General features: G+C 53.1%; 2 protein-coding genes across 3 annotated transcripts in view; one reads left to right on the top strand and one right to left on the bottom strand.

Moving 5' to 3' along the window:
* Window positions 1-24,871, top strand: part of psme2 (proteasome activator subunit 2) — a 35,891-nt gene that overhangs the window by 4,311 nt on the left and 6,709 nt on the right. The window contains exons 2-7 of the mRNA XM_059951461.1: window positions 2,847-2,879; window positions 8,815-8,877; window positions 13,088-13,171; window positions 16,766-16,811; window positions 18,482-18,579; window positions 19,532-19,600. Of these exons, the coding sequence (XP_059807444.1) occupies window positions 2,847-2,879; window positions 8,815-8,877; window positions 13,088-13,171; window positions 16,766-16,811; window positions 18,482-18,579; window positions 19,532-19,600 (393 nt within the window). The remainder of the gene's footprint in view (window positions 1-2,846; window positions 2,880-8,814; window positions 8,878-13,087; window positions 13,172-16,765; window positions 16,812-18,481; window positions 18,580-19,531; window positions 19,601-24,871) is intronic.
* Window positions 15,520-24,871, bottom strand: part of zgc:194221 (uncharacterized protein LOC100191015 homolog) — a 33,599-nt gene continuing 24,247 nt past the window's right edge. For both annotated transcript variants that reach the window (XR_009508129.1, XM_059951456.1), the window contains one exon: window positions 15,520-16,759. The gene's annotated coding sequence lies outside the window, so the exon portion shown is untranslated. The remainder of the gene's footprint in view (window positions 16,760-24,871) is intronic.

Genomic DNA, 24,871 nt, shown 5'->3' with positions numbered 1-24,871 from the left:
GTCTGGGCCGATACGTAACTCCAGACATCCCCCTTGTCCTCACCCAGTCTGGGCCGATACGTAACTCCAGACACTCCCTGTCCTCACCCAGTCTGGGCCGATACGTAACTCCAGACACTCCCTGTCCCCACTCAGTCTGGGCTGATACGTAACTCCAGACACTCCCTGTCCTCACCCAGTCTGGGCCGATACGTAACTCCAGACAATCCCTGTCCTCACCCAGTCTGGGCCGATACGTAACTCCAGACATTCACCCAGTCTGGGCCGATACGTAACTCCAGACATCCCCCCCCCCCCGTCCTCACCCAGTCTGGGCCGATACGTAACTCCAGACACTCCCTGTCCTCACCCAGTCTGGGCCGATACGTAACTCCAGACACTCCCTGTCCCCACTCAGTCTGGGCCGATACGTAACTCCAGACATTCCCTGTCCTCACCCAGTTTGGGCCGATACGTAACTCCAGACATCCCCCTTGTCCTCACCCAGTCTGGGCCGATACGTAACTCCAGACACTCCTTGTCCTCACCCAGTCTGGGCCGATACGTAACTCCAGACACTCCCTGTCCTCACTCAGTCTGGGCTGATACGTAACTCCAGACACTCCCTGTCCTCACCCAGTCTGGGCCGATACGTAACTCCAGACAATCCCTGTCCTCACCCAGTCTGGGCCAATACGTAACTCCAGACACTCCCTGTCCTCACCCAGTCTGGGCCGATAAGTAACTCCAGACATCCCCCCCCCCCCCGTCCTCACCCAGTCTGGGCCAATACGTAACTCCAGACATTCCCTGTCCTCACCCAGTCTGGGCCGATACGTAACTCCAGACACTCCCTGTCCTCACCCAGTCTGGGCTGATACGTAACTCCAGACACTCCCTGTCCTCACCCAGTCTGGGCTGATACTAAACTCCAGACAATCCCTGTCCTCACCCAGTCTGGGCCAATACGTAACTCCAGACACTCCCTGTCCTCACCCAGTCTGGGCCGATACATAACTCCAGACATCCCCCCCCCCCCGTCCTCACCCAGTCTGGGCCAATACGTAACTCCAGACATTCCCTGTCCTCACCCAGTCTGGGCCGATACGTAACTCCAGACATCCCCCTTGTCCTCACCCAGTCTGGGCCGATACGTAACTCCAGACACTCCCTGTCCTCACCCAGTCTGGGCCGATACGTAACTCCAGACACTCCCTGTCCTCACTCAGTCTGGGCTGATACGTAACTCCAGACACTCCCTGTCCTCACCCAGTCTGGGCCGATACGTAACTCCAGACATCCCCCCCCGTCCTCACCCAGTCTGGGCCAATACGTAACTCCAGACACTCCCTGTCCTCACCCAGTCTGGGCCGATACATAACTCCAGACATCCCCCCCCCCCGTCCTCACCCAGTCTGGGCCAATACGTAACTCCAGACATTCCCTGTCCTCACCCAGTCTGGGCCGATACGTAACTCCAGACATCCCCCTTGTCCTCACCCAGTCTGGGCCGATACGTAACTCCAGACACTCCCTGTCCTCACCCAGTCTGGGCCGATACGTAACTCCAGACACTCCCTGTCCTCACTCAGTCTGGGCTGATACGTAACTCCAGACACTCCCTGTCCTCACCCAGTCTGGGCCGATACGTAACTCCAGACAATCCCTGTCCTCACCCAGTCTGGGCCAATACGTAACTCCAGACATCCCCCCCCCCCCCCGTCCTCACCCAGTCTGGGCCAATACATAACTCCAGACACTCCCTGTCCTCACCCAGTCTGGGCCGATACGTAACTCCAGACATCCCCCCCCGTCCTCACCCAGTCTGGGCCAATGCGTAACTCCAGACATCCCCCCCCCCCCCGTCCTCACCCAGTCTGGGCCAATACGTAACTCCAGACATTCCCTGTCCTCACCCAGTCTGGGCCGATACGTAACTCCAGACACTCCCTGTCCTCACCCAGTCTGGGCCGATACGTAACTCCAGACACTCCCTGTCCTCACCCAGTCTGGGCCGATACGTAACTCCAGACACTCCCTGTCCTCACCCAGTCTGGGCCGATACGTAACTCCAGACACTCCCTGTCCTCACCCAGTCTGGCCGATATGTAACTCCAGACACTCCCTGTCCTCACCCAGTCTGGCCGATACGTAACTCCAGACACTCCCTGTCCTCACCCAGTCTGGGCCGATACGTAACTCCAGACACTCCCTGTCCTCACCCAGTCTGGGCCGATACGTAACTCCAGACACTCCCTGTCCTCACCCAGTCTGGGCCGATACGTAACTCCAGACACTCCCTGTCCTCACCCAGTCTGGCCGATATGTAACTCCAGACACTCCCTGTCCTCACCCAGTCTGGGCTGATACGTAACTCCAGACACTCCCTGTCCTCACCCAGTCTGGGCCGATACGTAACTCCAGACACTCCCTGTCCTCACCCAGTCTGGGCCGATACGTAACTCCAGACCCGGTCCTTAGATACTGACTTTTCACTGTCCTGGTGGTTCAGTGGGGTGGGCGGAGGAAGGAAAGGTCAGAGCTGCCCTCTGAATGCAGAGGGGAGGCTAAGGGGCAAGAGGAGTGGAGAGGAACACTTTCGGAGGCTGGACTCCATGGTGGGGAGTGCAGGTGGAGACCCCCATGTCATCTCAGAAGCATGAGGACCAGCACTCGAATTGTCAGGAGTGAGATCGGAATAGCTGGGTCCTCGAGGGCCAGCACAGTGGGCCGAATGGCCTGTTCCTGTGCTGCTGACTCTGTGTCTTTAACGGTTGAGGTGGTGTTCTGTGCAGGACTGCGTGGGGCTCCTCCTGTGTTTGTACATGACCCGCAGAGCATGACGCTTCTCATTTCATCTTCCTCAGGTGGAGAGTTTCCGTGGGCAAATCTGCAGCGATGTAAGTAAAACTTGTGAGTGAGGGAGAGAGACTGCGAGAGAGAGAGACTGTGAGTGAGTGAGAGAGATAGTGAGTGAGTGAGAGAGACAGTGAGTGAGAGAGACTGCAAGTGAGTGAGAGAGAGAGACAGTGAGTGAGAGAGACAGTGAATGAACGAGAGAGACTGGGTGTGAGTGAGTGAGAGAGACTGTGAGTGAGTGAGTGAGCGAGAGAGAGACTGGGTGTGTGTATGAGTGAGAGAGACTGCGAGTGAGTGAGTGAGAGACTGCGAGTGAGCGAGAGAGAGACTGTGAGTGAGAGAGAGAGAGAGAGACTATGAGTGAGAGAGAGACGGTGAGTGAGAGAGACAGTGTGTGAGTGAGTGAGAGAGACTGTGAGTGAGAGAGAGACGGTGAGTGAGAGAGACAGTGAGTGAGTGAGAGAGACTTAGTGAGTGAGAGAGAGAGACTGTGAGTGAGTGAGAGAGACTGTGAGTGAGAGAGACGGTGAGTGAGAGAGACAGTGAGTGAGTGAGAGAGAGACTGGGTGTGTGTGAGAGAGAGACTGGGTGTGTGTGAGAGAGAGACAGTGAGTGAGTGAGAGAGTGTGAGTGAGTGAGAGAGAGAGACTGTGAGTGAGTGAGAGAGACTGTGAGTGAGTGAGCGAGAGAGAGAGAGAGACTGTGTGTGTGTGTGAGAGAGACTGAGTGAGTGAGAGAGAGACTGGGTGTGTGTGTGAGAGAGAGACAGTGAGTGAGTGAGAGAGACTGTGAGTGAGTGAGTGAGAGAGAGAGACTGTGAGTGAGTGAGAGAGACTGTGAGTGAGAGAGAAAGAGTGAGTGAGAGAGACAGTGAGTGAGTGAGAGAGACTGTGAGTGAGTGAGAGAGAGAGACTGTGAGTGAGTGAGAGAGACTGTGAGTGAGAGAGAGACGGTGAGTGAGTGAGAGAGAGACTGGGTGTGTGTGAGAGAGAGACAGTGAGTGAGTGAGAGAGAGACTGGGTGTGTGTGAGAGAGAGACAGTGAGTGAGTGAGAGAGAGACTGGGTGTGTGTGAGAGAGAGACAGTGAGTGAGTGAGAGAGACTGTGAGTGAGTGAGAGAGAGAGACTGTGAGTGAGTGAGAGAGACTGTGAGTGAGCGAGAGAGAGAGAGACTGTGTGTGTGTGTGAGAGAGACTGGGTGTGTGTGAGAGAGAGACAGTGAGTGAGTGAGAGAGACTGTGAGTGAGTGAGAGAGAGAGACTGTGAGTGAGTGAGAGAGACTGTGAGTGAGTGAGAGAGAGACTGGGTGTGTGTATGAGTGAGAGAGACTGCGAGTGAGTGAGCGAGAGAGAGAGAGACTGTGTGTGTGTGTGAGTGAGAGAGACTGCGAGTGAGAGAGAGAGAGAGACTGGGTGTGTGTATGAGTGAGAGAGACTGCGAGTGAGTGAGTGAGAGAGAGAGACTGTGTGTGTGTGTGAGTGAGAGAGACTGCGAGTGAGTGAGGGAGAGAGAGACTGGGTGTGTGTATGAGTGAGAGAGACTGCGAGTGAGTGAGTGAGAGAGACTGCGAGTGAGTGAGAGAGAGAGAGACTGGGTGTGTGTATGAGTGAGAGAGAGAGACTACGAGTGAGAGAGAGATGGTGAGTGAGAGAGACAGTGAGTGAGTGAGAGAGAGACTGGGTGTGTGTGTGAGAGAGAGACTGCGAGTGAGTGAGAGAGATACTGAGTGAGCGAGAGAGAGACTGAGTGAGTGAGAGAGACAGTGAGTGAGCGAGAGAGAGACTGGGTGTGAGTGAGTGAGAGAGACAGTGAGTGAGCAAGAGAGAGACTGGGTGTGTGTATGTGAGAGAGAGAGACTACGAGTGAGAGAGAGATGGTGAGTGAGAGAGACAGTGAGAGAGAGAGAGACTACGAGTGAGAGAGAGATGGTGAGTGAGAGAGACAGTGAGTGAGTGAGAGAGAGACTGGGTGTGTGTGTGAGAGAGAGACTGCGAGTGAGTGAGAGAGATACTGAGTGAGCGAGAGAGAGACTGAGTGAGTGAGAGAGACAGTGAGTGAGCGAGAGAGAGACTGGGTGTGAGTGAGTGAGAGAGACAGTGAGTGAGCAAGAGAGAGACTGGGTGTGTGTATGAGTGAGAGAGAGAGACTGTGAGTGAGAGAGAGAGACTGCGAGTGAGTGAGAGAGACAGTGAGTGAGCAAGAGAGAGACTGGGTGTGTGTATGAGTGAGAGAGAGAGACTGTGAGAGAGAGAGAGAGAGTACGAGTGAGAGAGAGATGGTGAGTGAGAGAGACAGTGAGTGAGTGAGTGAGAGAGAGACTGGGTGTGTGTGTGAGAGAGAGAGACTGCGAATGAGTGAGAGAGAGAGACTGCGAATGAGTGAGAGAGAGAGAATGGGTGTGTGTGTGTGAGAGAGACTGGGTGTGTGTGTGTGAGAGAGAGACTGCGAGTGAGTGAGAGAGAGAGACTGCGAGTGAGTGAGAGAGAGACTGAGTGAGAGAGAGAGGGACTGCGAGTGAGAGAGAGACGGTGAGTGAGAGAGACAGTGAGTGAGTGAGAGAGAGACTGGGTGTGAGTGAGAGAGACTGGGTGTGTGTGTGAGAGAGAGACTGCGAGTGAGTGAGAGAGACAGTGAGTGAGAGAGAGAGACTGGGTGTGAGTGAGTGAGAGAGACTGCGAGTGAGTGAGAGAGAGAGCGAGACTGGGTGTGTGTGTGAGTGAGAGAGAGAGACTGGGTGTGTGTGTGAGCGAGAGAGACTGCAAGTGAGTGAGCGAGAGAGACTGTGAGTGAGCGAGAGAGAGACTGGGTGTGTATGAGTGAGAGAGAGACTGAGTGTGTGTGTGAGAGAGACTGCGAGTGAGTGAGTGAGAGAGACTGGGTGTGTGTGTGAGTGAGAGAGACTGAGTGAGTGAGAGAGACAGTGAGTGAGCAAGAGAGAGACTGGGTGTGTGTATGAGTGAGAGAGACTGCGAGTGAGTGAGAGAGAGAGACTGCGAGTGAGTGAGAGAGAGAGACAGTGAGTGAGTGAGAGAGAGACTGGGTGGGTGTGTGTGAGAGAGACTGGGTGTGTGTGTGTGAGAGAGAGAGACTGCGAGTGAGTGAGTGAGAGAGAGAGACTGGGTGTGTGTGTGAGAGAGACAGTGAGTGAGTGAGTGAGAGAGACAGTGAGTGAGCAAGGGAGAGAGAGACTGAGTGAGTGAGAGAGAGACTGGGTGTGTGTGAGTGAGAGAGACAGTGAGTGAGCGAGAGAGAGAGAGAGACTGCAACTGAGTGAGAGAGAGAGACTGAGTGAGTGAGAGAGAGAGAGACTGCGAGTGAGTGAGAGAGAGAGAGAGACTGCGAGTGAGTGAGAGAGAGAGACTGGGTGTGTGTGTGAGAGAGACAGTGAGTGAGTGAGTGAGAGAGACAGTGAGTGAGCAAGGGAGAGAGAGACTGAGTGAGTGAGAGAGAGACTGGGTGTGTGTGAGTGAGAGAGACTGCAACTGAGTGAGAGAGAGAGACTGAGTGAGTGAGAGAGAGAGAGACTGCGAGTGAGTGAGAGAGAGAGAGAGACTGCGAGTGAGAGAGAGAGAGAGACTGCGAGTGAGAGAGAGAGAGAGACTGCAAGTGAGAGAGAGAGAGAGACTGCGAGTGAGAGAGAGAGAGAGACTGGGTGTGTGTGTGAGAGAGACTGAGTGAGTGAGAGAGAGATTGGGTGTGTGTCAGGGGGGAGACTGCATGTGAGAGAGAGGGAGGGAGGAAGAGAGAGAGAATATGAGAGTATAATGAACTCTTCATTATTGCCTCTTGGTCTAATTTGTTTCTGAAAGTACATGGTGCATGTCTGTTGTGTGTTCAGATGTGTGTGTGAGAGTGAGAGAGAGGACTGACTAAATTGTGTCTGTGAAACCACGCGTGCATATACACTGAGGGTACTCAATCGTGTATGCCTACACATTGTGTTTATGTGTGTGTACATGTGGCATTTGTGAATCTGTGTAACGTGTGTGCCCACAGACATTCTGTGTGGCTGTCTGTGCTGGGTGGCCACGTACACTGTGTGTGGGTGTGGGTTAGTGTCCCGTTCACAGGGATGGTGATCCTGGACACGTAGGTGGGACAACACATACAATGTACAGTCTACATAAATTGTACTTGAGAGTCTGCATTAAATAACTGTAAAGCACAAAATAGACAATTATAGACAAGTGCACGAGATACGTGTGTGTGCAGGTGTTGAGACCTTGGTTGTGCCTGTATGTGTGAGTGTGACAGTTGGTTGTGCCTGTACGTGTGAGTGTGACAGTTGGTTGTGCCTGTACGTGTGAGTGTGACAGTTGGTTGTGCCTGTACGTGTGAGTGGGACAGTTGGGTGTGTTTGGTTGTGCCTGTACGTGTGAGTGGGACAGTTGGTTGTGTTTGGTTGTGCCTGTACGTGTGAGTGGGACAGTTGGGTGTGTTTGGTTGTGCCTGTACGTGTGAGTGTGACAGTTGGGTGTGTTTGGTTGTGCCTGTACGTGTGAGTGTGACAGTTGGGTGTGTTTGGTTGTGCCTGTACGTGTGAGTGTGACAGTTGGGTGTGTTTGGTTGTGCCTGTATGTGTGAGTGTGACAGTTGGGTGTGTTTGGTTGTGCCTGTACGTGTGAGTGTGACAGTTGGGTGTGTTTGGTTGTGCCTGTACGTGTGAGTGGGACAGTTGGTTGTGTTTGGTTGTGCCTGTACGTGTGAGTGGGACAGTTGGGTTTGTTTGGTTGTGCCTGTACGTGTGAGTGTGACAGTTGGGTGTGTTTGGTTGTGCCTGTACGTGTGAGTGGGACAGTTGGGTGTGTTTGGTTGTGCCTGTACGTGTGAGTGGGACAGTTGGGTGTGTTTGGTTGTGCCTGTACGTGTGAGTGTGACAGTTGGGTGTGTTTGGTTGTGCCTGTACGTGTGAGTGGGACAGTTGGTTGTGTTTGGTTGTGCCTGTACGTGTGAGTGGGACAGTTGGGTGTGTTTGGTTGTGCCTGTACGTGTGAGTGTGACAGTTGGGTGTGTTTGGTTGTGCCTGTACGTGTGAGTGGGACAGTTGGTTGTGTTTGGTTGTGCCTGTACGTGTGAGTGTGACAGTTGGGTGTGTTTGGTTGTGCCTGTACGTGTGAGTGTGACAGTTGGGTGTGTTTGGTTGTGCCTGTACGTGTGAGTGGGACAGTTGGGTGTGTTTGGTTGTGCCTGTACGTGTGAGTGGGACAGGAGCAGAGTTCCGCCTTTCAACCCATCAAGTCTGCTTTGTCATTTGATCCTGACTGATTTAGTTTCCCTCTGAGCCCCGCTCTCCTGCCGCCCCAAAACCTTTGTCACCCTGACTAATCAAGAACCAATCAACCTCCACTTTATGTGTACACAATGACTTGGCGTCCACGACCGTCTGTGGCAAAAGAACCCCACAGTTTCGCCACTCTTGGGCTGAAGAGTTTCCCCCTCATCTTTGTTCTGGAGGGACGTCCCCGTATTCTGAGGCTGCGCCCCCTGGTCGTCGACTCACCCAGTGTTGGAAATATCCTCTGCGCATTCACTCTATCCAGGCCATTCAACATTCGCTATGAGACTCCCCCTCGTTCTTCCAAACTGCAGCGAGAACGGGACCTGAGCCCTCAAACCCCTTCATCACTGGCCTCGTTCTTGGAAACCACCGCTGGACCCTCTCCAATGCCGTCACATCCTTTCTTAGGGCCCAAATCCGATTGGAATACACCCAATGCCGTGTAAAGCCTTGGCATCACACCCTGTTATATCCTGGTCCTGTCGACTCCTTGCGTTTACCTCCAACTCGACCTGAAATTAGCCTTTGGAGAATTCTAATCCAGGGTCTTGAGCTTTCTCGCGAGCGTCTGCGTGCCTGTGTCGCTGTGAATGAATGATGGATGGCATTCAGCAGTGGGCATTCTCTGGCTGGGTTACTGATGGACTGGGCATTGAGACTGGCACCGATGCTGTTAATCCCCTTTCATCTCTCCGCAGGCCGTCCTACTCGTCTCCAGCCACCTCCCCAAAAAGCTAGTGGAGCTGGACAACTTACTCCGGGTAAGTGTGCTGCCTCCCAGCGTCGCAGGTCCCTTCCCTGGGGCGGGCTCGTAGCGGGCCCCGGCCTGCTCCCTGTGACCGGAACACACCGAGCAGGAGGCCACTCGGCCCCTCCCACCTGCTCATTCCCTCTCCCCGACGGCAGCCGAGCTGAGTGTGATTTTCCCAGCCCCACAGCCGGTCGTGCCCCTCCCCAGCGACGTTTCACCCCTCAAATATGGAGAATGTGCCTCCCCTCGGTCTCGGAGTCAGTCCCAAACTCTGCTTCCTTTCAGGAAGATTGATGTGAGAGAGTAATCTCCCCTTCCCTCTACCATAAATAGGCAATTCATTCTTTTTTAATGGGTGAGATATGATTTACAGTCTCAACTTAACTGAAAAAGCAGGAAACGCTGGAACTTTGCTGAGACCTGTGGTAAGTTGGGGGACCACTTCACCGAGCACGTCCGCTCCATCCTCTTTAAGTGGGGCTACCCGTTGGCCAAACGTTTTAATTCTGATTCCCATTCCCGCTCAGGCATGTCGGCCCACAGTCTCCTCTTGTGCAAAGATGAGGCCACCCTCAGGGTGGAGGAACGACACCTTATATTCCATCTAGGGAGCCTCCAAAGTGATGGCATGGACATTGATTTCTCCTTCCGGTAAAAATAAAGTCACCCCCGCCCCTTCCTCTATTCCGCACTCTGACTTTTTAACCTCTTCTTGCCTGCCTATCACTTCTCCCGGGTCCCCCGCTCCTTCCCGTTGTCCTGTGGTCCACTCTCCTCACCTCTTCAGCCTTTGACCTTCCAGCCAGCCTCTTCCCCCTCCCTTCTCAGTCCTGACACGGGACAGGACTGCTTGTTCATTTCCACAGACGCTGCCCGACCCGCTGGGTTCCATTGCTTTGGATTTCCGGCATCTGCAGGCTTTCTGAAGCGCTGGACTCGCTCTGAAGTTCAGGCAGCGCCTGCAGAGAGAAGCAGCGGTCGCATTTCATGCCTGGCACGTGTCCTCAGGAGGGGAAAGCACAGAAGCGAAGTGGGTTTGGTGTTGTTCGGAGGCTGGGAATGATGGGAAGGATGAAGTGGGCTATCCAGGACCGAGCAAAGTCCGGGTTGTCTTTGGGGAAAGTACCGTTCGATGGGCTCGCAAAGGGGAGACAAATACTATGAAATGCTGGGCAGGCATTGAGGGGGAGGAATGAAACAGGATTTACAGCAGAAATCAGTTCTGATGCAAACAGAGAGAAAGGAACTGTGAATGATGCAAAGCTGGAGAATTCGACATTGATAAACACAGTATTAGATTAGATTCAACTTTATTGTCATCATGCTGAGTACAGATACAAAGCCAAATGAAATGCAGTTAGCACCGAACCAGAAATGCAAAGAATAGTGTTTTTACAAATTAACTGCCAATAAAAAGTAAGTGCTACAGCACACAAATATAGAAGTACTGAGACAGTACAATATGGGTGCAATATTGTGATGTGAGGTTCAGTAGGGTCACAGCCTCAGGGAAGAAGCTCTTCCTGTACCTGCCGGTGTGGGAGCGGAGGCTCCTGTAGCGCCTACCGGATGTGAGGAGAGTAGAAAGTCCATGGTTAGGGTGAGATGCATCCTTGATAATGCTTTTCACCCTGTCCAGGCAGCGTTTATGGTAGATGTTCTCAATGGTGGGCAATTGGGTGCCAGTAATCCGCTGGGCAGTTTTCACCACCCGCTGGGGTGCTTTGCGGTCCAGTACGGGACAATTGCCACACCACACTGAGATGCAGTTGGTGAGTCTGCTCTCAATGGTACAGCGGTAAAAGTCCGTCAGTATCCTGGGGCAGAGGTGAGCATTCCTGATGCTCCGCAGGGAATAAGAATATGCTGGCGATCTTGAGAAAGACACCCAGGCCATTGGGGGGAACTCAGCAGGTCAGGCAATACCTCCGGAGGGAACAAACAGTTGGCGTTTTGGTCCGAGACTCTTAATTCGATGTTGAGGCTGGAAGGCTGTAATTCGTCCAGAGAGAAGATGAGGTGCTGTCCCCCGCGGTCATGCTGAGCCTCAGTTGTCACAGTGCAGGAGAGAGGGCAGATGTGGGTGAGGGATGGAGAATTGGTCGCGTGGGTGTAACGGGGGGGGGGGGGGGGGGGGAATGCGCAGGCTCGCTGGACTGGAGCGGACTGTTACCACTCCGTTCCTCTAGCTAATGAAAAACAGAGCGACCGGTCGCCAGGAGCTCAGGGCCACTCCCGCGGACGGGATGTGGGTTCTCCGCAAAGCGGCGGTCCAGTTTGGTTCCTCAGGTCTGGAGCAGGCCACGTCGTGAGCACTGAGTCTAGTTCCCCTCGAGGTTGGCCGTCCCAGCGATACTACTCCCCCCTCGGCTCAGTGCGGGCCTACGTTAGCCTCACCCAGCTCTGAGCCAAGTTTTTAACCACACGGGGTTGTAGGGCACAAACACAGGCCCTTCGGCCCACTGCATCCCTGCTGACCTTTCTCCCACCGACGCTAAATCCCATTTGCCCAGATTACGACTGTGGCTGCTTTCTCTATGTCTAAATACCCATCCCAATACCCTTTAAACAGGGATTGTTTCAGATTCCACCACCCCCTCTGGCAGCATGCCCCAGAATTCAACCCCTCTGTATGTTTCAAAAATTCACCTGCCCTCCTCTTCCTCACCTTAAACCAATACTCTTGTTTCTGATGCCCCTACCATGGGGGAAGTGGACTCAGTCGTTACTTTGTTAGCTACCTCCTGAACCTAATGGACTGTACGATCATGGTCTCCCGCTGCTGTAGCCTGTCCACCTCAAGGTTCGGGGACGCTCGTCTGCAACGCCACTGTTGTAATGTGTGTTATTAGAGTTACTGTCGAGCTCCTGTCAGCTCGAACCAATCTGGCCATTTTCCTTTGGTCTGTTGTCAACAGGGCATTTTAGCCCAAAGAACTGCTGCTCACCGGATGATTTTTGTCTTTCCACACCCAGTCTCCAGACCGGGCCTTGCCAATCTTTTTAATGCCATGAACCAGTACCGTTAAACAAGGACTCTGGACCCCAGGCTGGGAAGCCTTTCTGTAGTCACTGTTCAGCGTGAAAATCCCAGGAGAACAGCTGTTTCTGAGATACTCAAACCACCCCATCTGGCACCAACAATCACTCCTTGGTCAAAGTCACTCAGATCACATTCCTTCCCCATCCTGATACTTGCTGTGAATAACAACCTAAACCTGTTGACCGTGTCTGCATGCTTTCATGCACTGAGTTGCTGCCACACGATTGGCTGGTTAGATATTTGCGTAAACGTACCTGTAGCATGGCCGCTGGGTGTAGAATCTGATTACCTTCCCTCTCAGCCTCAAAAGTTAAAGTCGGCTTTACTGTCACCTGCACAAGTACAGGTGCAGCGCAAACCTTACTGGCGGCCGGGACACAAAGACGACAGAATTACGTCAACCACGTTCCTAAGAAAAACACGAATTGCCCACAATCTTCACAATTAAATCAAATACTAAGTTCTGTGTCGGTGCAAAGTGGCCCCAGTGCCGCTGTACGGGAAGCTTCTGTTCCTCAAATTGGCGGTTTGGGAATTCACGTTTCTGGTTTTCTCGTGCCCAGTGACAATCCTTAATCTCTCAACAAAGTCAGGCAGTCTCCATGGGGGGTGGGGTGGGGGTGAGTGAACGGCCCTGCCGAAGGGTCCTAATGAACCAGCCCCAGCAACGGGTCTTGGCCCAAAATGTCGACTGTTTACTCCCCTTCATAGGTGCTGCCGGACTTGCTGACTTCCTTCAGCTCCCCATCCGTCTTGCTCAACATCCTGCTAAATCTTTCTGCCCTCTTTCTAGTTTCCCAACATGTTTTCCTGCAACAGGGTGACCACAGTACCCCAAGTGTGGCCTCACCAAGTCTAATACCACCAACTCCAGTCTGCCCCGTGTGTGGGAATGTTTATTTTACCTCCCCTACCCCTCGATTGTCTGTATTTCTGTCACCTAATGTTTGAAATCTTTCCTCACAGCCCTGTCGTCTTAACAGGCCCCGTACCCACCCCTGCCCCTCGCCCTCCTCGTTTGAGGGTATAAAGTCCTACGGGTGGCCTCGCCCACGTTGGAGGGTGGGGGGTGTCGTGGGTGGAGGTGGGTTTGGGGATGGGAAGGGAGGGTTTGGCAGAATGGGAGGGGAGTTGCCAGAATCCCACCTCTGACCTGCCCTGGTTGTCCCTGCCGCAGGCTGACGTCTTCAATGTCTCCGACTTGTCGCTGATCCACGCGAAACTGGACATCCCAATCCCAGATCCACCCAAGAAAGAGGAGGTGAGTGGCTCAAGGCGAGGAGGTGGGGCTGGGGGATCTATCCCACGTCCTGAACTGGGCTGTCCAAAGTAAATTTATTATCAAAGTACACACACGTCACCAGATCCGAGCCTGAGTTTGTTTTCTTGCTGGCTTCCAAGAAACGCATGCAATCAATGACGGATTGTACCCAACAGGAGGGACAAACCACCAGAGTATGAGAGACAACAAACTGTGCAAATACAAAAGAAAAATAATAATAAATATTGAGAACAGGAGATGAAGAGTTCTTGAAAGTGAGTCCATAGGTTGTGGGGACAGTTCAGAGATGGGACAGGTGAAGTTGAGGGAAGTTACCCCCTCTGGTTCAGGAGCCTAATGGTTGAGGGGTAATAACTGTTCCTGAAACTGGACTTGTGCGTCCTGAGACTCCTGTACCGCCTTCGAGAAGAGCGCGTGGCCTGGTCGGTCCTGGATGAAGGATGGTGCTTTCCAGTGGGAGCGCTTGACGTAGGTAAGCTGGGGAGGGCTCTACCCGTGACATAGCCACTATTTTGTGTAGGGTTTCGGGAGGGTGTGCTCAGTGGTGGGGAGGGCTTTACCCGTGATGGACTGGGACGTAGCCACTACTTTTTTTAGATAGGATTTTTCATTCAAGGCCATTGGCGTTTCCAAATCGGGCAGAGATGCAGCCAGTGTGAATATTCTGCACTGCACATTTATGGAAGTTTGTCAAAGTTTTAAATGCCATGCCAAATCTTAACAAACTTCTAAGCAAGTAGAGACGCTGCCAGGCTTTCTTTGTAATTGCAGATGCACGCTGGGCCCGGGACAGATCCTCTGAAATGATAACACAGGGGATTATAAAATTGATAACGCTCTCCACCTCTGATAAGAACTGGCTCATGGACCTCTGGTTTCCTATTTCTGAAGTCTATAATCTTGCTGAATTGAGTGAGAGATTGTTGTTATAGCACCACTCGGCCAGGTTCACCAGCTCTGATTTGGCCTTCGTCAGAGGTGTCATCAGCAAACTTAAATATGCCATTGGAGTTGAGCCGCACAATCATTCCTCCATCGACTGCCCCTCCCTCTCTCGTGCCCAGCCGAGTCGGCAAGAGCTTCCATGATCTTGATCTCTCGGGCTAAGAAAGGCAAGGACAGCAGGCGTGACAGGAGAGTTGTACCTCTGCCTGCTGGTTCCCCTCCCTGTGGAGGGACACTGGGCCTGCCTTCATGGCAGAATTCCCAAAATCCCCTATCTGACAGGACCATAGGGATGCTTTTACCCCAGTGTCCTCTAGGAGCAGCAGAGGGTGGGTAATGAATGTTGACCTCGAGGACAGCAGCCATTCAATGGTTTGTTTACTCCCTCACTAAGATGGCTGCCATCCCTCTCCCTCACTAAGATGGCTGCCATCCCTCTCCCTCACTAAGATGGCTGCCATCCCTTGCCCTCGCCAAGATGGCTGCCGCCACCCTCCCTCACCAAAATGCCTCTGGGGGAAGGAGTGGGCGAATGACACAGTCTCACTCATCCCGACTAGGAAACTTATTGGCCTTTTCTTCGCTGGCCTTGGTTTTAAATCGCTGCTTGATGGCATCAGGGAGCACTTTCACCACAAGGCCTGGGCTCTTCAGGGAGGCAGCTCACTGGTTGCCCGGGGAGAGGTGATGAATGGCAGGCTGGCAGGCCCCTCCCACACTGTGGGAAGGGGAGTGACGACACCTGGGAGGGTGTAAGTCCGAGATTCTGGTCCATCCCATGATAGTGCCCCTCAGCTCCAGCCACCCGGGGTCAGTCTCCACCTCCCTCTGTATGGGAGGGGTCTGCACATTCTCCCTGTGTCCCGTGGGTTTTTCTTGGGGGCTCCAGTTCCCTGCCGTGCCCCATAGGTGTGTAGAGTCTGTGGGTTAATCACCTCCCGTGATTTGTTCCCCCCCCCCCCCCCCGTGTGAAGGTCTGTGCCCCCTTTCTGAACTAGGCCCAGCTGCCTGCATTTGGCCCACCTCCCTCTGGACCCGTCCTATCCGTGTACCTGTCAACTATCGGTTAAACCTCGTTGTACTTTACCCCGGCAACTCGTATCATACAGGGACCACCCTCTGTGTGTTTAAAAAAACACACAGTGCCCCTCGACTTCCTGTTAAATGTTTCCTCCCTCACCTTCAACCTGACCCCTCCACTTCATCACCACCTGGTATGTGGGGGGGGTGGGAGGGGGGCTACTGCACAGGATGGAAATAAACTGCAGAGTTTATCAATCTACTCCATCATGGGCATTAGCTTCCGAAGGTATCAGGACATCTTCAAGGAGCAAGGCCTCAAAAGGGTGTGATGCACCATCAATAACTCTCGGAGACGTGAAGCGAGATACAGGCTTTTATTGGCTGGAAGAAAGAACAAGCAGCAAATGACCACCACACTACATCCTGGAGACTGAGGCCGGGGCGGTGTCCCCATTCGCCTTTATACCGGGGTCTGTGGGAGGGGCCACAGGAGCAGTCAGCGGGGAGGGGGGGGCGTGTCCAGACATGTATATGTAGTTCACCACAGGGTGGCATCCATTATTAAGGACCCTCATCACCCTCTTCTCATTGCTACCATTAGGAAGGAGGTACAGGAGCCAAACTCAATGATTCAGGAACAGCTTCTTCCTCTCTGCCATCCGGTTTCTGAATGGATGTTGAGCCCATGAACACTACCTCACCACTTTTCCCCCTCTTTTTGAACGACTTATTTAACTTTTTAAAATACCTATTATACTTAGTATAATTAAATTCTTATTGTAATGTACCTCTGCCGCATAGCGACATATTTCACGCTGTGGACTGAGACTGATTCTGGGGAAAAGGCAGTGTGCACTCACTCTACCTATGATGCTATGATTTAATTCACCTCGACAAGGCCATCCGTCAGCCCCCTGCACTCCGAGGGTTTCAGCCTGCCAACCTCCACCCCCGTAACTTGAGCCCTTGAGTCCTGGCTACCCTCTGGCGGTTTAGTAACGCTCCCGACAGCAGGGTGGTCAGACCCAGGAGCGGACAGGAAATAGCCAAGGGACTGAGCTGGAGGGGGTCAGCCATCAGGTAAAACCCCCTGCCTCTGCCCGTCCCCTGGGACCAGAGTCGGACTCGGGTTTATTATCTGATTCAAGCGGTGAGTTTTGAAGTTTTGCGGCCTCAGCTGTGCAGAACAAGGCGTAAAGCGTTTCCGGTAAGCTACAACGAGAAACGAGGAATGGTGAGGTGGTGTTCATGGGCCGAGGGGAAGGAGCCGTTCTTAAAGCTTTGAGTCCCCTCTCATGGAAGTGCAGGGGGTGGTGAGGGCCGATGATGGAAGCCACCTCTCGACGGTGCCCGCGATGGAGCTGAGTTAACAATCCTCTGCAAGCTCCTCGACATCGTCCGTTTCAGCCTTTGTGCCAGTCGGAATGCTCTCCACGGCACGTCGAGTGAGTCCTTGGCGACTTGGCAAATCTCCTAACCAGGTGTAGCCTGCGTTCTGATTGCCTCGATATCTTGGGCCCAGGGTAAATCCTCAGGGACCGTTTTAATACGGGGTGGGGGGGCGGTTGAGTGGCCTTTTCAACCGTTGCTGTTGTCTGTCTGCAGGAGGACAATGGGAAGGACCAGGAAAAGGATAAGAAAAAGGAGAAACGTAAGTCACCAGTCCAGGGATGAGCCGGGCGTCTATTCAACGGGGCTGGCGGGGGTGGGACTTCTCCTGGGCCTTGCGCCGGGAGCCGGGATCTGTGATCGGCACAATGTCCACAGGAGCCGAATGAGGCCATTCAGCCCATCGACTCCGTACTGCATGGCTGATTTATTTTGCCTCCGGATCCCTGTCTCCTGCCTTCTCCCCGTAACTTTCGATGCCCTTACAATTGAAAAAACTGTCAACCTTCGTTTCAAATATACCCAATGATTTGGCCTCCACAGTCACCTGTGGCAAAGACTTCCACAGATTCACTGGCCTCTGGCGAAAGAAATCCCCCCTCACGTTACAAGTTGAAACTCTTGTGTTTCGAGGCTGACCCCTCTGATCCTAGACTCTCCAAATGTTGGAAACGTCCTCTCCTCATCCACTCTGGGCCTTTCAATTCTGCTGTGTGCTTCCGCTTCAGTCTGAACTCCCGCGAGCAGAGGCCCAGGGCTATCGAGCACACCTACGTTAACCCTTTCGTTGCCAGTTTCATTCCCGTAAACCTCCTCTGGATCCTCTACAACGCCAGTACATCCTCACTTAGATTTATGGCCTGGAACTGATCACAATACTCTTAAAAGCAGGCTGACCAATGCCTCATTAAACCTCAGCATTACAAGCTTCTGTTTTCTAGACCTGTCAAAGTGAATGTTAAAATTACATTTGCCTTCCTCACCCCCGACTCAACCTGCAAGTTAACCTTTAGGGAATCCTGCATTAGGACTCCTAAGTCCCTTTAACCATATAACAATCACAGCACGGAAACAGGCCATCTCGGCCCTTCTCATCCGTGCCGAACGCTTACACTCACCTAGTCCCACCGACCCGCACTCAGCCCATAACCCTCCATCCCTTTCCTGTCCATATACCTATCCAATTTTACTTTAAATGACAATACCGAACCTGCCTCTTCCACTTCTACTGGAAGCTCGTTCCACATAGCTACCACTCTCTGAGTAAAGAAGTTCCCCCTCGCGTTACCCTTAAACTTTTGCCCCCTAACTCTCAACTCATGTCCTCTTGTTTGAATCTCCCCTACTCTCAATGGAAAAAGCCTATCCACGTCAACTCTATCCCCCTCATAATTTTAAATACCTCTATCAAGTCCCCCCCTCAACCTTCTATGCTCCAAAGAATAAAGACCTAACTTGTTCAACTTTTCTCTGTAACTTAGGTGCAGAAACCCAGGTAACATTCTAGTAAATCTTCTCTGTACTCCCTATGCACCTGCAATTTTTGAATTTGTTCTGCATTTAGTAAATAGTCTATGGCTTTATTTCTTCCACCAAAGTACATGACCGTACACCTCCCAACGTTGTATCCCACCTGCCACTTCTTTGCCCATTCTCCTAATCTGAATAAATCCTTCTGTAAACTCTCTTCTTCCTCAAAACTACCTGCCCCTCCGCCTATCTCTGTATCATCCAAACACCTGGCCACTGTCAGCCGGGGAGGAGTTGGTAAGGGGTAGGGGCCACCCCTCAGATTCTGCCCACTGCAGGGAGGATGGAGGACTGTAATGGCCAGGGTCCCATGTGCAGCGTTACGGTGCAGTTCCAGACAGGAACGAGGTGGGAGGTGCCGCTGCTAACGATTTTGACTCTCCCCCCCCCCCCGGCGAACAGCTCCCAAGTGCGGGATGCAGAAGCCGAACGAGAAGATCATGGCCCTGGTGCAGCAGGTGAAACCAGAACTCCGGTCGCTGAAGGAGACGTGCATCATGGTGAGTGATGGGGGCTCGGTGCTGCACCGCGGGATAGAACCCCTCAGAGCCCGTTCTCACCCCTAGAATCTGGGTCAGTCCAGAGCTTCCTCTACTGCCCTTCCAAGTTGCCCCCAGTGTCTATGATGTATTCGGGCTTTTCCGCAGCTCAAGGGTCTGTGACGATACAAAGACCCCTCCACACCCTCCCCGAGGGTCTGTGATGGTACAGGGACCCTCCACACCCTCCCCGAGGGTCTGTGATGATACAGAGACCCTCCACACCATCCCCGAGGATCTGTGATGATACAGAGACCCTCCACACCCTCCCCGAGGGTCTGTGATGATACAGAGACCCTCCACACCCTCCCCGAGGGTCTGTGATGATACAGAGACCCTCCACACCCTCCCCGAGGGTCTGTGATGGTACAGAGACCCCCCACACCCTCCCTGAGGGTCTGTGATGGTACAGAGACCCCCCACTCCCTCCCCGAGGGTCTGTGACGGTACACAGACCCTCCACACCCTCCCCGAGGGTCTGTGACGATACAGAGACCCTCCGCACCCTCCCTGAGAGTCTGTGATAATACAAAGACCCCTCCACACCCTCCCCGAGGGACCGTGACTGTACAGAGACCCTCCACATCCTCTCCGAGGGACTGTGACGATACAGAGACCCTCCACACCCTCCCTGAGGGTCTGTGACGATACAAAGACCCCCCCCACACCCTCCCCGAGGGACTGTGACTGTACAGAGACCCTCCACACCCTCCCCGAGGGTCTGTGACGATACAAAGACCCCCCCCCCCCACACCCTCCCCAAGGGTCTGTGACTGTACAGGGACCCTCCACACCCTCCCCGAGGGTCTGTGACGGTATAGAGACCCTCCACACCCTCCCCGAGGATCTGTGACGATACAGGGACCCTCCACATGGGGCCACACTCACCCCTCTCTCCTCTTCCCCCCCACAGCTCACCACTTGGATCACCTATCTTATCCCCAAGATAGAGGACGGCAACGACTTTGGTGTCGCGGTGCAGGTGAGTGGGTGTGGGGGTGAGGGGGCATTAGAGAAGCTGGGTATACCCTGTGACACATCATTCCCCCTCTCCACACACAATAGCCATGACATTGGAGCAAAATTAGGCCAATCGGCCCATCGAGCCTGTTCTACTATTACACCAAGTCTGATTGATCATCCCTCCCAACCCCATTCTCTTGCTTCCCCTCCCCCCGTAACCTTTGACACTCTGATTAATCGAGAACCTATCAGCCTCTGCCTTATATCCAATGAACAGGCGTATCTGGCAATGAATTCCACAGATTCACCACCCCCTGGTTAAAGAAACTCTTCCTTATTTCAGTTCTAAATGGATGTCCCTCAATCTGGGGCCTGTGCCCTCTGGTCCTAGACTCCCCCACTGGACTTCCACCATACTGTGGAAAAGCCTTTTACGTGTTATACTGAGCTGCTGCTTCAGTATAAAGAGTAATACTAGATACGTGTTGAGTTTGTAAGCCATTTCTTTGTCCCTCACTCCTACCACCCGAGCATCATTTTCCAGTGGTCCGATATCCTCTCTTTTACTCCTCTGTATGTGAACAAAATGTTTTCTATCCTCTTTTTATATTACTGGCTTCATAATTGATCTTTTTTTAATGAGTTTTTAGTTGTCTTCTGTTGGTTTTTAAAAGCTTCCCAATCCTCTACCTTCCCATTAATTTTTGCTGTATTATATACCCTCTCCTGCTTTTATTTTGCCCTTGACTTCCCTTGTCTCCCACAGTTGCCTCATCCTCCCTTCTTCTTTGGGGTGTATTTATCCTGTGCCTTCCGAATTGCCCTGCGGAACTCCAGCCGTTCTGTTTACCATCATCCCTGCTAGTGTCTCCTTCCAATCAACTTTTTCAGCTCCTCCCTCATCCTCTGCGATTCCCTTTACCCCACTGATACGTCTGGCTTTAGCTTCACCTTCTCAAATTGCAGAAGTCGTATCGTATTATGGTCACTGCCCCCTAAGGGTTCCTTTACCTAAAGCTCCCTAATCAAATCGGGGTCACACTCAACCCCGAATTGCTGTTCCCCTCATGGGCTCACCCACAGGCCGCTCCAGAAAACCATCATGCAGGCATTCTACCAACTTCCTCTCTCGGGATCCAGCACCAACCTGATTTTCCCAATCTACCTGCAGATTGAAATCCCCATGACTATTGTAACATTGTCCTTATCCATCTCCATGCCTTTTCTATCTACGTTGGAACTTGTAGCCCACATCCTGGCTACAGTTCGGAGGCCTGTTTATAACTTCCATCAGGGTCTTTTTACCCTTGTAGTTTCTTACCCTACCCACAAGGGTTATATATCTTCCAATCCTATGTCATCTCTTCATGAGGATTTGATTTTTTTAACCAACAGAGCCACACCACCCCCTCTGCCCGTCTTTTTCATACAATATGTATCCTTTGATGTTAAACTCCCAATTGTGATTTTCTTTCAGCCCCACCTCGGTGGTGCCCACAGCATTATATACCTGCCATTTTCTGTGCTCGAAGATAATCTTTCTGCTTCCATATGCTACGTGCATTCAAACCGAACACCTTCTACGCCCAGTCCGCCAGAGAAAGCAGGATCTCCCAGTGGCCACACATTTTAATTCCACGTCCCATTCCCATTCTGATATGTCTATCCCTGGCCTCCTCTACTGTCAAAATGAAACCACACTCAGGTTGGAGGAACAACACCTTATGTACCGGCTGGGTCGCCTCCAACCTGATGGCATGAACATTGACTTCTCTAACTTCCGTTAATGCCCCTCCTTCCCTGCTTACCCCATCCCTGACATATTTAGTTTTTCTCCTCCCTCCTTTCTCTCTCTCTCTGCCCATCACTCTGCCTGTTCTCCATCTTCCTCTGGTGCTCCTCTCCCCCTTTCTTTCTCCTGTCCCATGATCCTTTCCCTTCTCCAGCTCTGTATCACTTTCGCCAATCACCTTTCCAGCTCTTAGCTTCATCCCCCCCCCCCACTCCGCTCTTCTATCATTTTGCATTTTCCCCTCCCCCCACTACTTTCAAATCTCTTACTATCTTTCCTTTCGGGTAGTCCTGACGAAGGGTCTCAGCCGGAAACGTCGACAGTGCTTCTCCCTATAGATGCTGCCTGGCCTGCTGTGTTCCACCAGCATTTTGTGTGTGTTGTTGTTAACGTCGACAGTGCTTCTCCCTGTAGATGCTGCCTGGCCTGCTGTGTTCCACCAGCATTTTGTGTGTGTTGTTGTTAACGTCGACAGTGCTTCTCCCTGTAGATGCTGCCTGGCCTGCTGTGTTCCACCAGCATTTTGTGTGTGTTGTTGTTAATGTCGACAGTGCTTCTCCCTGTAGATGCTGCCTGGCCTGCTGTGTTCCACCAGCATTTTGTGTGTGTTGCTTGAATTTCCAGCATCTGCAGATTTCCTCGTGTTTACCTTCAGTTCAGAATTCTTCACTCTTTTTGAATTTGTCCCCAAAACACTTTTAACTCATCCCGCTGACGATAATTTTGCCCTATTATCTGTCTGTCCTCCTCGCAGTCTCGCTCCACACTGCATCTATTTGTGTACCAACTGCCCCACCGATCTCTCCAGATCCCATTCCCCTGCTAAATCAATTTAACCCCTTCTGCACAGCTCTAGCCAACCTGTCTGCATGGATTTTGGACCCCTATGGGATCAGGTGTCACCCTTCCCTTTTGCACAGGTCATGCCCTCCCCAGAAGTGATCCCAATGGATCCAGGAATCTGAACCCCTTGCCCCCGCGCTGGTTCCTCAGCCAATCATTCCTCTGCCGGATCATCCCGTTCTGGACTTAGCAGCAATCCAGAGAACACAATACTCCGGAGATCCTCCTTTCCTGCTTTCCGCCCAATTCCCTGTATTCCTTCTTCAGGACCTCCTCCCTTTTCCTGCCTATGTTGTTCATCCGGCTGTTCATCTTCTGCCCCCCGGAATGCCATGGACCCGATCAGAGTCATCCCTGACCCTGGCACCCGGGATTCAACATACTGCCCAGCTGTCTCTGTCACAGACAGACAGACAGACAGACTTCATTGATCCCGAGGGAAATTGGGTTTCGTTACAGTCGCACCAACCAAGAATAGTGTAGAAATAGAGCAATATCAAACCATAAATAATTAAATAATAATAATGAGTAAATTATTCAAAATGGAATTAAGTGTAGGACCAGCCTATTGGCTCAGGGTGTCTGACTCCTGCTGCCTGCTCCTGATTGTGGAATCCCCTGTCAGTGCTGCCCTCCCTTTCTACCCCCTTCCCCAATGAGCCACTGAAACTCTCCGTGCCAGAGCTGTGGCCTCTCCAGTGGGTCACCCCCTGTCAACGGTATCCAGTGCAGAGCGCTTATTATTGAGGGGAGTGGCCACAGGGGTACTCTGAACTGGCTCCCTGTTCCCTCTCAACGGTATCCAGTGCCATATACTTATTATTGAGGGGAATGGCCACAGGGGTACTCTGAACTGGCTGCCCGTTCCCTCCCCCATAGGTGGCAGTCACCCAGGTACCTGCCTCCTGTAACTGAGGGGTGACTACCTCCTGTAGCTCCTCGTTTTCCATTTTGAGTCAAAGGTCAATGAGCTGCAGCTCCAGTTCCTGAACGCGGTCTCTAAGGAGCTGCAGTTCGATGCTCTCTGTGCTGATGTAGTTATCTGATGGGCTCCCAGAGTTCCCACATTTCTCCGAGCCCATTCTTGATGCCCTAACTTTGTATTAACAGGGGGAAGAAACCTGCTAGAAACTTACTTCGAAACCTCTGCCTGTGCTTGCCCAAGCCTGTTGAGTCAAAGCCTCACCACTCTAACACTGGCCCTCTCCAACAATGGCTGCTCCGCTCACACCACCCCTCTTATTGGCCCTGTGCTGATTGGAGCCTGATAAAAATAGCTGAAGGCACTGGAGCTCTCTTTACCCTTTGCACTGCATCACCAACAAACAATCTCTTGCACTGACTACAGCCCGCTCAGAGGGGGCCCATTTGTGGAAGAAAACAGCCCCCTCCCAGGCAGCAGCTTACCCCAGTGTGTCTGGGGCTCCCTCTCCCTTTCCCACCCAGCACTGGCTCCTCTCACCGCAGTCCAGCGATGGCTCCAGGGACCCAAGTTCGATCTCTGCTACCCCCAGAGATATGCAGATCGATGGGTGTGAACTGTCCCTCCCAGTGTGGGAGCGAGAGGTGGTCTGGGGGTGGGGGGTATTGATGGGAATGTGATGGGGGGTAGCGGAATGGGATCGGTACCCCACGATATGGGAGTGAGGTCTGGTACACTCCCACAGGAAATTCAGACCACTGTGCTGGCTCCCGGAGGGCCCCCTCACACCCTTACCTGCGTGGAAAGAGGAGACGGCCGCTCAGCCCCTTTAGGACCCGATAGACCATTGGGAACTTTAAGGGGGGTTTTGGAAATGGGTGGGTTGTTGGGGGTGGTGAATGGTGGGGGGAAGAGGTTGCAGTGATGGGACAGTGGTGGGGGGGGGTGAGGTTGTAGGGATGGGGTGGGGTGGGGGGGGTGAGGTTGCAGAGACGGGGTGGGGGAGAATGTAGAGGTGGGGTGGGGGGAGAGGTTGCAGAGGGAGTGGGGGAGAAGGTGTAGGGGTGGGGTGGGGTGGGGGAGAGGTTGCAGAGACGGGGTGGGGGAGAAGGTGTAGAGGTGGGGTGGGGGGAGAGGTTGCAGAGACGGGGTGGGGGAGAAGGTGTAGGGGTGGGGTGGGGGGAGAGGTTGCAGAGACGGGGTGGGGGAGAAGGTGTAGGGGTGGGGTGGGGTGGGGGGAGAGGTTGCAGAGATGGGGTGGGGGAGAAGGTGTAGGGGTGGGGTGGGAGGTGAGGTTGCAGAGATGGTGGGGGAGAAGGTGTAGGGGTGGGGTGGGGGAGAGGTTGCAGAGACGGGGTGGGGGAGAAGGTGTAGAGGTGGGGTGGGGGGAGAGGTTGCAGAGACTGGGTGGGGGAGAAGGTGTAGGGGTGGGGTGGGGGGAGAGGTTGCAGAGACGGGGTGGGGGAGAAGGTGTAGAGGTGGGGTGGGGGGAGAGGTTGCAGAGACGGGGTGGGTGGGGGGTGAGGTTGCAGAGACGGGGTGGTGGAGAAGGTGTAGAGGTGGGGTGGGGGAGAGGTTGCAGAGACGGGGTGGGGGAGAAGGTGTAGAGGTGGGGTGGGGGGAGAGGTTGCAGAGACGGGGTGGGGGAGAAGGTTTAGGGGTGGGGTGGGGGGAGAGGTTGCAGAGACGGGGTGGGGGAGAAGATGTAGAGGTGGGGTGGGGGGAGAGGTTGC

The sequence above is a fragment of the Hypanus sabinus genome, chromosome 26 (assembly GCF_030144855.1).
Source record: "Hypanus sabinus isolate sHypSab1 chromosome 26, sHypSab1.hap1, whole genome shotgun sequence".
Taxonomy (NCBI): domain Eukaryota; kingdom Metazoa; phylum Chordata; class Chondrichthyes; order Myliobatiformes; family Dasyatidae; genus Hypanus; species Hypanus sabinus.
The sequence above is the reverse complement of the archived record's forward strand: the minus strand, read 5'-3'. Positions and strand labels throughout refer to the sequence as shown.